Raw genomic sequence first — 14,852 nt, forward strand, 5'->3', positions numbered from 1 at the left:
TATTTATTTGTGTATATTTATTTATATTTTTAATAAAAAAACGACAAACTTTTCTTTAAAAGTTTGATTTTCATCCAGAAAAGATTTCAGTACATTTTTCTACATGAGAATATAAATTTGGAACTTTTTCTGTTGACATTTTTCAACAAAACAGTAGAATTTTCAACCAAAAAGTTGCATTTTTATCCAAGGAAGATAAAAGTTATCTTTAAACACATGAATTTTGAATTAAAACAAAATTATTTTTCTTTAAATTAATTTTCATATCGAAATATTTCAGTTCTCTTTTTAATACGAAAATATTAAATTACAACAAAAAGTTAATTTAAAAAAAAAATAGCAGAATTTTGAACCAAAAATTATGACTTTTCAACAAAATTGTTGAATTTTCAAAAGTTACGTGCAAAATTGAATTTCCCTCTCCTCCCTAGCGTAAAAAATCGTAACAAAATATCTTAACCCCCCCCCCCCCCCCCCCCCCCCCCCCCCCCCCCCCCACCTTGAGCTGATACATCATTTAAGTACGGTCTCGAAGGTAGTTTCTGGACGGCCCCTAATAATACCTTATCTCTAAAAATATATTGTTTTTCATAAACTTTTTATAAAAATGTGCATTTCCCATTTTCAGCTTGGATCACAAAACAAAACCTACGTAAAGTTAGGAAATTGTGAGGGTGTTGTAATTTATCAACAAAATATTGATATCATAGGTGCTAATTATGATGCAATAAATGGATATTCGGTGGATGTAAATTTCGAAGGAATATGCATTACTTGCATTGAAATAATTTCAAAGAATGAAGAAGAAGTCAAAGTAAAAATAACTTCTGGAGGTCCTGGAAAAGGAGAGACATCTTTAAAGTTTGAAGGGATTGATAAAAACATGAATCTTTCGTATCAGCTAAAAGTTTGGGGAGTAGGAAGAGATTGTTAAAAAAAAGTTTGATATCTTATTAGAATTATTTTATTATTTTAACATAAATGTAATTTTAAGAGAATTTTGTAATTCTGTATAAGTGTTTAATTAAAACAAAAATTTTGAAGGACACAAGTTCTTATTATAATAATTACATATTAACTTACAGAGAAAAAATTAGGTTTTAAAATTTCGATAATTATTAACAATATTCTGTAGATTATCTACAATCATACATTTTATTATCTTATTTTCTTACCCTGTCAATCTCATATATTAAAAAAATATAAACTATTCAATGAGTATTTATCAGTCACAAAATTATAGATTTGTATTTTTAACTTAATACTATCCTTAACGAATTATAATAATTTATAATGTGAATAATCGTTACAATATGCGTTTTATGTATATACAATAAATATACAAAACTAGAAAAGAAATAAGATACAAAATTTGCTAAAAATTTGTATGCAATATCAACTCAAATTTTTCCAAACATTTTTAAGTATTTAGTTCTTCTCTAATTGTGCTTTATCTTTGAATCTACGACAATATTCATAACCTATTTTTAATATTTCTCACTGAATTAATATTTCTTTAAATACTTTAAAACAAATCTTTTATATCCCTAATCTTCAATACAGCATACTGATTTTTTATTTATTTAAAAAAGTCCTAAAACCAAACTAAAATTAAGACCGTTTAGGAAATGCGTTTGGAAGTGGTGGTGGTGGAACATCAGGAATCTTTTCTTTTTTTTCCTGATCCTTTCCCGCAGCTTTTTCATCATGAAGACTTGGAAGCAAATGTTCCGAGTAAGAATTTTGAGGTGGAAGTGGATCTACAGAAGCTTGAATTTGGACATTTTCGTGATAGGTACTTGGAGCCAAATGAGAATCATAACCGTTGTAAGTGTAAAAATATGGATCGTAATAAAGAGAATGATAATTGGGATAGAAGCTCAATGGTACTTGACTTTCCTTCTGAGGTTGCTTCACCTCAGATGGATCCATTGTTTCTGGTGTTTGAAAATTTTCATCTTTGATATTTTTTTCAACTGCGAAGGACGGCTGAGCAATTCCCTGGGAAATATGGACCAATTCCGGTGTGTATTGAGGTGCAATTTGTGTATAATAAAACGGTGGAACATATCCTAAGGCGGTTTTGTGTACAACTGGTTGGAGCACAGGAAACGCTCGGGATGGAGAGAGATTTTGGTCTGTTGTTATCAACGCATTGTAGACTTTTGGCACCTTTAACAATCCAGGATCAGCTGTTACAGCGACGAAAAAAAATGGGACCAGCAGTAACCGCATCTGTGAAAATAAAATAAAAGTTAGCATCAAAGAAAAATATTAAAATTCTTTCAACCAATGTCTCACGATCCTCTCCACAGGATCAGAAAAATAATTAAAGTTCTTTTAATGTCAATCCTACTCACGATTATTCCCATATGATCAAAGACTTTCTTTGCATTCTCTACAGAAGATAAGAGAAAAGGATTAAACTTCTTTCTACCAATCTTTCTGATGATCCATTTTAACTCGTGCTCAGTCAGTCAGTTTTTAGGATTTTTTAATAAATTTTTCAGCGCATGTGGTTCGAAATGTCCTTCAACTGATAGAGTAAAAGTGATTCAAACATTTATTTAAATAACAATTGTTGTTTATTTTTTTCTGATGCGCGGCGCTTATCGGACTTCTCTAACTTCTAGCGTTTCGTTTATCGAGCAAATTTAGAACAATAAAAAACATCTAGCGAGAAATTTGTTAACAACAGTATAAACAAGCTTTCTGCAAACTTTTAGCCCAATCGAATTGATATTCAAGAAATTATGAACGTCTAAACGGCGAGGCGATTCGCGCGCACTCTGTAGCAAGAGCCTTAAAACCGATTCATAACACAGTTTACCGATGCCAAATATAAAAACTAATGAAGTAATCAGGTAATATCAAAATATTATGCATAAGTAAATAATAATGCATAATGTAAAGTAATTTATTAATTTAATATTATGCAAAATAGAATGGTTATATTTTTTTAACGAACCGCGAGACAAACTGTAGAAAAGTAAAACAAAAAATGAATATCTAATAGTTTAGATTCAACGGATTCTTAATTTCCTGAATTTCGCAACGCTTGATAATTGGTGGAATCGAAAAAAGTAAAAAATCAAGAAAGTACATTTGTTTTTCAGTCCTGTTGTAATAGGGCCTTAGAATTTCTTGGCATACTATTAATATTCCTTGACATAATATTAAATGAATAAATTCGTCTAGCCGCTATCGACTTGAGATGTTAATAATTTCTTGAATATCAATTCGATTGGGCTAAAATTTTCTAGAAAACTCCTTTGCACTGTTGTTAACAACTGTCTCGCTGGAAGTTTTTTGTTGCTCAAAATTTGCTCGATAAACGAAACGCAGTAAGTAAGAGAAGTCCAATAAGCGCCGCGCATCAGAAAAAAATTAACCAACATTTTTTTTAAATAAATTTTTGAATTCCTTTTGCTCTATCAGTCTAAGGACATTTCAAATAACATTCCCTGAAAATGTTGTTAAAAAATCGGGAAAACTGTGTCTGACTGAGCACGAGTTGAAGTGAAAAACAAATTAAGATTGACTTTTACAAAAAAGCCCGTCTTTGACAATTATTAGGTAACAAAGAAAGGTACAACTTTTTGCCTGTTTCCTCACTCTCGGTGAAATAAGTTTATGTGCCCTTATTCGATCCGGCTGTTCAATTACTCTTCTTCCACCAATCTTCCCCAGGCTCCGCTCAGTAGAACCCGAGAAAGAAATAAAATTCTTTTAAATTCATTCCTAGTCACGATCATTTCCATATGATTAGAGATAATCTGAACAGCTTTTTATTCAAACTTTATCTCGGGATTCTCTCCACAGAATAGGAGAAAAGGATTAAACTTCTTTCTATCAATCTTTCTGATGATCTGCCAGGTAGGATCGGAGAAAAAATTATTCTTCTTTCAACCAATCTTCCCCAGATCCCTTCTGCAAGATCGAAGAAAGAATTAAAGTTATTTTAAAGTCATTCCTACTGACGATTCTACCTTTAAGACTGGAGAAAGAATTTAACTTCTTCCAACCAATTTTCATCACGATCCTCCCCGTAAAATCAGAAAAAGAATTTCACGCGTACACTTCTGCCTACCAATCTTGCTCCCGATTCCCTCTGTACGATCGGAGAAAGACATAACGTTCTTTTTAAAGTCAATCCTACTCACGATCTTCCACGAAGGATTGGAAAAAGAATTTAACTTCTTCAAAAGAATACTGAGCTCGATCCTCTCTGCAGAATCAGAGAAAGAAATAAAGTTCTTTTAAAGTCAACCTTACTCACGATCATTTCCATATAATCAGAGATAATTTAGCCGCTTTATAGTAAAACTTTTTTTCAGAATCCTCTCTACAGGATAAGAGAAAAGGATTACCCTTCTTTCTATTAATGTTTCCGACGATCCTCCTCGTAGGATCGGAGAATGAATTATTCTTTTTCAACCAATCTCTTCCACGATCCGCTCGGTAGGACCAGAGAAAGAATTGAAATTCTCATAGAAAGAATTATAGTTCTTTTGAAGTCATTCCTACTCACGATCATTTCCATAGGATCAGAAATAATCTAAATGGCTTTTTAGTAAAAGAAATTTCTTGGGATTCTCTGCACAGGGTAAGAGAAAACAATTATACTTCTTTCTACCAACCTTTCTGATGATCCTCTCCGTAGAATCAGAGAAATAAATAATCTTTTTTCTATTAATCGTTCCCACGGTCCGATTCCTAGGACCAGTGAAAGAATGGAAGTTCTCATAGAAAGAATTAAGGTTCTTTTAATGTCAATCCTAATCACGATCCTACCCGTATGATTGGAGAAAGAATTTAACTTCTATCAACCAATCCTTCTTCCTATCTTCACCGCGGAATCGGGGAAAGAATTAAACTTCTTCCAAAGAATAATTCTCACAATCATTCATGTAGGGTCGAAAAAGTAATGAAAATTCTTTTTTCTTTCAATCAATCTTTCTCACATTCATCTCTGTAAGATCAGAGAGAGAATTAAAGTTTATTCAACCAGTCATCCACAATCTTTTTCGTAGGATCTGAGAAATAATTAAAGTTCTTCTAAAATCAATCCTGATCATGATCCCACCTTAAAGATCAGAAAAAGAGTTAAACTTCTTCCAAACAATATTTTTCACGATTCTCCATGCAGATTTGGAGAAAGAATTAAAATTCTTTCAACCAATCTTTCTCGTGATCCTCTCCGTGGATCAGAAAAAAATTCTTTTAAAGTCAATCCTACTCCTAATCATTTCTATAGGGTCAGAAATAGTCTCAACGATTTTTAGTAAAACCTTTTCTTGCGAAACACTTGACCGGATAGAAGAAAAGGATTAAACTGCTTCCGACCAATCTTCCTGCCGGTCCTCCCTGTTGGGTCAGAGACAATTTCAATAGATTTTAAGCAAAACCGTTTCCTACGATCCTCTTATCAGTAGAACTACTTTCTTAAAGATTAACTTCTTTTTATAAAGATTTATTATTCAAGTATAAAAATTTGTTTCAGTTAAAGAATAATGTATTCAACTCCTTGAACTAAAAATAATTTAAATGTAAACTTGGACTAAGTTCACATCTATTGATTAAACTATTTAGTTAGAAATTTAAGTAATTTAATCCAAATTTGTCTTTTTCATTAAAAATTAATCGTCTTTATTCTAAAATAATATTTTGGGTTAAAAGTTTAATAGTTTGGTTGCAATTGCAACTCTGTGATAGAAAGCTCATCTTTTTGGTAAAAAATTCATAACTTTAGTTTAAATTTATTTTTGTTTTGTTGAAAATTAATCTTTTAACTGAAAATTTAGGTTTCTTCTTTAAAATTCAACTGAATCGTTTAAAATAAATTTCTTTGTTGATAATTTATCTTTTCGCGTTGAAAATTCCACTGGTTTTTAGAAAATTCATATTTTTAGCCTGAAAATTCAACAATATGGGTGGAGGTTCAAAACTTTTTGGTACAAAAATAAAATTTTTCATAGCAATTTTTTTTTAATTTACTTTATTGAATACAAATTATTCAAATTATTTAGTTGAAAAATTATATAATTTGTTGAAAATTCGCCTTTTCAGTAGAAAATTCATCTTCTTCGTTAAAAATACAACTGTTTAGTTAGCAATATATTTACCCAGTGGGCACAAAATTTGGCGACGTCTTTACGACATGGTTACAAAATCTTGACGACAACTTTACGACATCATATGTCCATGTCGTTTCGCTTTCTTTACGATGTCGTAAAGACATCGTCAGATCATGTGACTTATTTACGATATCGTAAAGACACCTTAACGACATGGACATAGGATGCCGTAAATTTATCGTAAAGATGTCGTAACTATGTCGTGAAGACGTCGCTAAATTTTGTGCCCACTGGGTACTTTGTTGATAATTTATTTGTCTGTAGTAAGTTAACCTTCTGTGTTAAAAATTCATCTTTATGATTGAAAATTGAACTATTTCGTTGAAAATCTACTACTCCGTTAAAAGTTGAACTTCTTCGTAAATTTATGAGAAACAGTAAAATTTTACTAAGCGTCCACCACCCTTCATCAACAAATCGTCTACCAAGTGGGCACAAAATTTGGCGACGTTTTTACGAGATCGTTACGACATCTTAACGACAACTTTACGATATCCTATGTCCATGTCGTTAAGGTGTCTTTGCGATATCGTAAACACGACGTATGATCTGACGATGTCTTTATGATACCGTAAAGACACCGAGACGACACGGGCATAGGATGTCGTAAAAATGGCACAAACGTGTCGTAACGATGTCGTAAAGAAGTCACTAACTTTTGTGACCACTGGGTAACTTTACTTTGGAAAGGGCGCTTAATTTAAATAGCAAAAGAAGTCAAAGTAATAGAAATGAATTTTTAATGAATTTTTTACTAAAAGGATGAATTCTTAAGCAAAAATACGACTTTTTAACCAAATAGTTAGTTAAATTTTCAACCTAAAAGATTAATTTTCTACCAAGAAAGACTCATTTTCAACAAAGTACATGAATTCTCATCCAAAAAAGATCAATTTCCAGCTAAAATGATATTATTTAAAAGGTTAGAAAAACAAATTTTTAAACAAGAAAAAACGAATTATCAACAAAATTGTTTGTTTAAAAAAATTATAAAGCATCATTTTTCGAAGAAAGAAAGAAGAATTAAATTTTCACTCAAACCAATACATTTTTTACCAAAAAGATGAATTCCCAACAAAATAATTCAATTTTAAACGCAAAAGATGAATTTTCTACCAAAATAGACCAATTTTTAACAAAATACATATATTTGCAACCAAATATTTGAACTGTTAAAATAATTTTCAACCGAAAAGAGAAATGAGTCACCAAGAATCTTAAATACTGTCCCACAAATTCAACTGAAAATATAAATTTTCAAACAAAAATGGAATAGTTATATTTTCAGTAAAAAAACTAGTTTTTATACAAAAGGAAGCAAATATTTTAGACAAAGAAATTAATTATTAACTACAGTAATGAATTTTCGACGAAATAGTAGTGATAACCAAAAAGATAAGGTTTCAACAGATTAGAGTGCTCCCCTACCAAAAAAAGACGGATTTTCTACAAATAGTTGAATTTTCATCTAAAACAGATAAATTTTCTACTAAAAATAAACTTTTAAATTTTTATTTAAAAAACTAAATTTGCAATCAAAGTAAATTTTCCACGAAATAGTATAATATGTAACCTAGAAAATTCAATTTCCATTAAAAAAAGATAAGCCAGTGGGCACAAAATTTGGCGACGTCTTTACGACGTCGTGACGACATTGTTACGACATCGTTGCGACAAATTTACGACATCCTATGTCCATATCGTTAAGGTGTCTTTACGATATCGTCAATAAGTCGTATGATTTGACGATGTCTTTACGATATCGCAAAGGAACCGAAACGAAATGGACATAGGATGTCGTAAAGTTGTCGTAACGATGTCGTAAAGATGTCGCCAAATGTTGTGTCCACTGGGAGGTCTTGGACAAAAAATGGAAGAATTACATTTTCAGTTAAAAAAAATTAATTCTGAACGAGAAAAAACTAATTGTCAACCAATTAGATTGATTTTCTACGAAAATAGACGAGTTTTTAACAATCTGCATGGATTTGTAACCAATTATTTGAATTTTTAAAAGAACTTTCTACAAAAAAAGAAAAAATAGTCACCAAGAATTTGAAATTTCAACATGAGATCAATTTTGAACCAAACAATTAAATCTTTGTTATCAGTCCAAAACCTCATTCAACACAAAAATTATCTTCAATTTTTATGTTTTATTTTATTGTTATACCTTCCATTTACAATTTAACTCGAAAACGTAAATATTATTTCTTATTATTATATTCTATTATTGTATTGTACTATATTATTACATTATGTATTTTTTCAAGCAGAGAAAGATTTTTTTAATATTGAAACTGGACCATACGACCGCAGCCAGCAATATACGAAAGCCAGAGTTTTGCATTTTACAGGCGATCAAAAACACTACATTTTTAATTTAAAAAAAAAAGAATAAAAACCAATAAATTTGTCCGAAAAACCGCTTAGTTTATGTAAAAAATTTCATTCAGAAATATTTATCAAATATCTACTTAACCAATTTATTATGTAATAATGTATTATTTTAAACTTTGCGTCAACCATCACTGATCACTAAAGAAACCTTCCTTACCAGTACTAAGATGGATATTAATTATTATATATTATTAAAAAATTATTATTACATATTATTTATCATTATTATATTATATTATTGCATTGTACTATGTTATAACTTTATGTATTTTTTTAAGCCAAGAAAGATTTTCTTACGTATTAAAACTAGACCACGCGACCGCAGCCAGCAATACACAAGAGCCAGAGTTTTACATTTTACATGCTTTTAAAAACACTACATTGTCAATTTAAACAAATAAAAACATTTTCCAGAAAATCGCTTAGTTTAAGAAAATATATCTCATTGAAGCATTTATATAGTAAAATGAGATTATTCCATTTTGTGGTTTATTTATTAATTCACTATTTTTAAATATGTATCAGTCATCATTGATCATCAGAGAAACTTTCCTTACAAGCCCTAAGAATATTATATTATATTATTACAAAATTATTGTTATTTATTATTATATTTTATTATTGGGTTTCATTATTGTATTATACTATCTTGTTACATTATGTAATAAGAAAGATGCCAAGAAATATTTTTGTAAGTAAAACTAGACCACGCTACCGCAGCCAGCAATACACAAGAGCCAGAGTGTTGCAAATTTACAGGCGCCCAAAAAGACAACATTTTCAATTAAAAAATTTAATAATTAAAAAATAAATCCTAAAAGGCTCTATGTTGCGGGCAGTATAATTTCCTCTAGATTATGTAGTAATAATATTACATGAAAGAATTCATCCTTGTGGACGTATTACGGATGTGGCGACAACCAAGGCTTTTCAAGCACCTTAAAGAGATTCTTTGTTCTTCCAAAAAAAATATGGTGACACAGTTTTAATGAATTATTTATTCACAGAAGTAAAGACACCTGAACTGCGAATGCAATCTATATCAATAGCTCACATTTTTAAAATTATCATACGTTTATCTCGAGACCGGAAGACGCTTTCTTTCATCTTCGAAAGGTGTACTTGCATTGCGTGCAGCGGACCATACAGGTTGAAACAACGATAACCGACGAACGGTTATTGTAACGGTCGTTGAAAATTCTATCTCTGCCTCTCAAGTTGATCTTAAAACGGTGTACGAGATCCTCGTTTGGACAAAAAAATATTAAAAGTCGTACCAATGTGTGCCGCTCCAACAAGCGGCAGGAATCCATTGTCTGGATTCGAACAGCTCAGAGAAATAATGCGACACAAAGGAAAAAAATTATTTATTTCTCTCAAGGTTTTTAGCGTTTTCATTGTCACTGTGTGGAAAAAATTTTCTTTAACAAACCATAGGGTTTCGATTGTCACAGAATTATTTGAATTCAGACTTCACGAACCAAAATAATGTCGAAATAGAATAAGGGTGATTTTTCACACAAATAGACGAGTAAAATGAAAAATAAGATTAATGTACGTAATACATTGAATTCAATTTTAAAGGCTTTAAATTCCTCAGAGTTCCAGTCGAAATGACTTTAATTTTCAATAAAAAATAAATGCATTTTTAACTAAACTTAAATTTTCAGCCGAAAAGATAAATTGTCCATCAAGAAGATTAATTGTCGACCAAAAAAAAAAAAGAGTTTTCAATAAAATATATGAACGTAGTTGATATGAAATAAATATATAAATATAAATATATGAATATATGATATAAATATAATAATAATAATTATAAAATAAATAATAAAATAATAATAATAAATAATATAAATATATGAAAGTAGTTGAATTTTCAACTAAGAAAGGTCAATTTTTAACCAGAAATGAAATAATTGAATTTTCAGTTAATAACATTTTTTTTAGCAGAAATAAATGAATTTTCTGCTAAAAAAATTAATTTTAAAACAAAACAAAAAAACTTATTTCCAAACTCAAAACCAAATGATGAATTTTCTACAAATAAGTTTACTTTTGAAACAAAAAGTATGGATTTAAAAAAAAATGTTAATTTGTAACCAAACTGTTCAATTTTCTTTTAAAATAGTTAATTTTTAAACAATAAATATAATTTAAGACATGTAAAACTGAAAAAATAATTTTTCAATAAACAAAGACGACCCCAAAAAGGCAAATTTTTTACAGAACCGTCTATTTTCAACTCAAAAATATGAATTTTCAATAAAACTGTTTATTTCCACTGAAACTGTTTAATATTCTCGAAATATAATTGAGTTTTTAACAAACAATATAATTTCAGACTTTCAATTTTATTCTTCAGTAGAATGCTTAACCAAAAAGCAAAACGAACCTTTCACAAAAGTTTTGAATTTTCAACTTGAAGATACGAATTTCCAACAACAAAAATAATTTTTAATCAAATAGCGAAATTTTTTCAGCAAAAATATGAGCTAAAAAAATTGATTTTAAAGCAAGTAATTTAAGTTTCTAACAAAATAGTTGCATTTTCAATCTAAAAAGAAGATTTTTCAATAAATTAGTTGACATTTTAAATAAGGAAGATCAATTTTCTATCAGCAATAAAAATAAAATTAATGTCCAACTAAATAGTCGAATTTACAAACTTTTAACACAAGAAAGATAAATTTCCAAAAAAAGTTGAATTTTCTACAAAAAACACCTTATAGTAAAATTGTTACCTAAAAAACAAGATAATTAAGTTTTCAACTAAGTAATAATCATTTTTAAACAAAAAATTAATTCCAAATGAAACACATAACTCTGTTGACTTTTAAACCTAGGAACATAAATTTACAACAAAAAAAGGTTATTTGAAACAATGAAAAATAAGTTTTCAACAGAATAATTGAATTTGAAACGAAATAGATAAATTTTCAATATAATAATTACATTGTTAGCCAAACAGATGAATATGTAAACCTTTAACCCAGTGATAATAATTTTTCAACCAAAAAATTCATTTTCAACCAAAAAAAAGACTTTTTAATAAAATAGTTAAATTTCTAACAAAATAAATAAATTTTCAATACAATACTTACACTGTTAGCCAAACATGAATTTTTAAACTTTTAACCCCGTGATAATAATTTTTCAAGCAAAAAATTCATTTTCGACAAAAAAATATGACTACAAAATAATTACATTTTAAATCAAAAAAGTTAATTTTCCACCAAAAAAATTAACTTTTTAACGAAATAACAGAATTTTTACAAAATAATTAAACTTTCAATGCAATAGTTATATTGTTAACCAAATAGTTGATTTTTTTAACCAATGATTGAATTTGTAAACTTTTAATCCCAGGAAAATAATTTTTCAACCAAAAAATTCATTTTCGATCAAAAAAGATGACTTTTTAACAAAATAGTTGAATTTTTTACAAAATTATTAAATTTTCTGCAAAATAGATGCAGTGTAAACCAAATAGCTGAATATAAATCCTAAAAAAGTGAGTTTTCAACAAACAAGTTAATTTTAAACCAAACACTTAAATTTTCTGCTGAAATATTTAAATTTTTAACCAAATAGTTCAATTTTTAATCCAAAAAGATTAATTTTCAACAAAACAGTTGAACTCTTAAACAAAAACACCTTTCAACAAAATTGTTGAATTTTCAACAAAAAATGCTTTTTGAACTTTAAAAAAAATAATTGTATTACTTTATTATATAATTAAATTTTCAACTAAATAGTAGACTTTTAGACTTTTAAACCCGGAAAGAAAAAGACGAAGTAGTAAAAAAAAGTCAACTTTTCGAAAAAATATGACTTTTTAACGAAATAACTGAATTTTCAACAACTAAAATAATAATAAAATTTTCAAAAAAATACATTTTTACCCAGCATTTTTCATAAAAAAGAACAGATTTTCAAACAGTTCATATTGTTTAAACAATTTTTGTGGAATTTTCTGAATGTTTTTTAAAAATAATTATTGTAATTATTCCCGTAGAAATTTGTAGTTTTTACGGTTATATGAACTCAAGAATTGGAAAACTTTTTTCCATACTTTCTATAATTGGGATGAATATTATCAAAATAATGTTCTAAAGCCAACAAAAAGTCTACTACATTTTACATGAATGTATAATAAAAAACTATGATTTACGAATCCACCTTTATTGCTCGACTGAACTTTCGAAATGCCTTTCAGGATTAATTAAAATTTATATAATGAGTTAACTTTTTTAAATAAAAAAATATAGATTGATTATAATTTAATTTTTTTAAAATGGAATCATTTATTGCAAATAGATTTTGTAAAGTTTTAATAAAAAATGGTTATTTAACTTTTTTGGACCTAATTGATAATTAAGGGACAATAACAATCCAAAGTGCAGCCTTTCAAGGTCAGGAAGAAATAGGAAACTTTAAATAATATGCAAGGAGGCTATTAGTAAAACTCTCACTCCTTTTTCCATTGCGTAACTCGCTTTAGTCTTGACCTCTACGTGCTTTAGAAATTCCGTAATATTTTATCCTTTCTACTCTCTTTCGAATAAACAATTGAACCAAGTCTTAAAAACAATAAATTTAATTTTCTAAAATTCAATTTAATTTTGTTTAATGTTAATAATTTTTTAAAATAATGAACAAGTATTAAATTATTTAACAAAATATTATATTTTAATTTCAGTATCCAGAAGCCAATTCAATTTCATTGAAGTTGGTAAATTTTTCTATACGGATTATTTTTTAACAATTGTTATTTCAAACCAAATTTAATGTAAATGTTGTTAAACAGATTAAAATAATTCTCTATAATCAGATATATTAGACCGGAAAATATTTTTTGAAAAACAAGAGTAAATTAAAAAGGACCAATTTGACTGGTTTCTTTGTGGGTGACTAATTGTTTATTTATGGAGGATAAAATTGCTGGTTCATTTTATAACGTTTTTTCAGGGTTTTTTTACTAAGATTCTAAAATATTTATTATTTTTTGTACTTTTTATGTACTTGCCTTATATTTATCACAATTATCCTTTCTGCTCTTGAAACGGTGAGAAGCTGAGAGTAAATAGTACGAGAGCTGTATGGGTCAGTAATATATATGGCCCATGAAACTCGAGTTCAAGTCCCAACTCCCACCACTTTGTACCTTGGCGAAAGTACTCGCAGATTGTTACAAGAACCACTTTTAAACTGAGGAGAGATAATACAAAATACAGTACATTGAACGCGCTCCTTCCTGGCAGCATAGATACAATTGTTTATAAAAACAATTCGAATTTTTTTGAAAAAAATTTACTTTTGGACTCGAAAAGATTAATATTCAACAAAAAAGATGACCTTTCAATGGAATAGTTTATTATGACTTGTAGTTAACTATCAGCCAAGAAAATTGATTTTAAACCGAAAGAGTTGTATTTTTAAAGAAAAGATGCAAATTTTTTACAAAATAGTGGCTTTCTCCACCAAATCGGTCATCTTTCAAATTACGAAGGCGAACCAAATTATAGAATTTTTACAAACAAAAAAAGATTAAACTTCAACTAAAAACAGTTGCATTTTCTAACAAATAAAAAATTTTTTCCAAAACAAAAAGAACAAATTTTCAACCCAATTTTTAAATTTTCAAGACTAAAAAAAACGAATTTTCTACTAAAAAGTGTAAATTTCAGCCCAAAACTAGGAATTTCTAACAATATATTTAATTTTCAACCATAAATGGTTGTATTTTCCACTAAAAAAAGACAACTTTTCAACCAAATAAATGAATTTTTATCCATAAAAAATGGTAAAATTTTTTTTATTTACAAATTAATTAAATTAAAATTTTCAAATTTCATTTGCTTACAAAAAACAGATTAAACTTTAATCAAAAACAGTTGTGTTTTTAAGCAAAAAGTTAAAATTCCATCCAAATAGTTAAATTTTTAAACAAAAAGAAAAACGAATCTAAAACTCGATAGTCACATTTTCAAAACAAAAACACGAATTTTATACAAAAAAAGTGGAAATTTCAGTCCACAAATACGAATTTTTAACGAAATATTTAATTTTCAACCTAATAGTAGAATTTGTAACCAAATAGTTGTATTTTTAACTAAAAAAATCGCTTTTCAATCTAATAGATAAATTTACATCCAGAAAAAAAATTATTCAAATTTTTTGTAATTAAAAAATTAATTAATTTAAAAATATTTCCATTTAAAATAAATAGCAGTAGAATTAATAAAACAAAAAACGACTTTTTAACTAAATTGTTGAACTTTCTACCTACAAAGATTGAACGAATAATCGAAT

The 14,852-nt window shown here is 28.1% G+C and overlaps 2 protein-coding genes across 2 annotated transcripts in view; one reads left to right on the top strand and one right to left on the bottom strand.

Annotated features, from left to right (window-relative positions):
* LOC117174748 overlaps positions 1-1,017 on the top strand; it is a 9,458-nt gene extending 8,441 nt beyond the window's left edge. Inside the window, exon 3 of the mRNA XM_033364090.1 lies at positions 629-1,017. Within this exon, the coding sequence (XP_033219981.1) occupies positions 629-934 (306 nt within the window). The 3' untranslated portion in view covers positions 935-1,017. The remainder of the gene's footprint in view (positions 1-628) is intronic.
* Positions 1,018-1,172: 155 nt separating this feature from the next.
* LOC117174662 lies at positions 1,173-13,627 on the bottom strand. The gene is made up of 2 exons (XM_033363948.1): positions 13,567-13,627; positions 1,173-2,235 (listed from the first exon to the last, which is right to left on the bottom strand). Exon 2 carries the CDS (start codon positions 2,233-2,235, stop codon positions 1,612-1,614), a length of 624 nt encoding a protein of 207 aa, XP_033219839.1. The 5' UTR covers positions 13,567-13,627; the 3' UTR covers positions 1,173-1,611.
* Positions 13,628-14,852: the final 1,225 nt, after the last annotated feature.

Source organism: Belonocnema kinseyi, chromosome 6, assembly GCF_010883055.1.
Source record: "Belonocnema kinseyi isolate 2016_QV_RU_SX_M_011 chromosome 6, B_treatae_v1, whole genome shotgun sequence".
Taxonomy (NCBI): Eukaryota; Metazoa; Arthropoda; class Insecta; order Hymenoptera; family Cynipidae; genus Belonocnema; species Belonocnema kinseyi.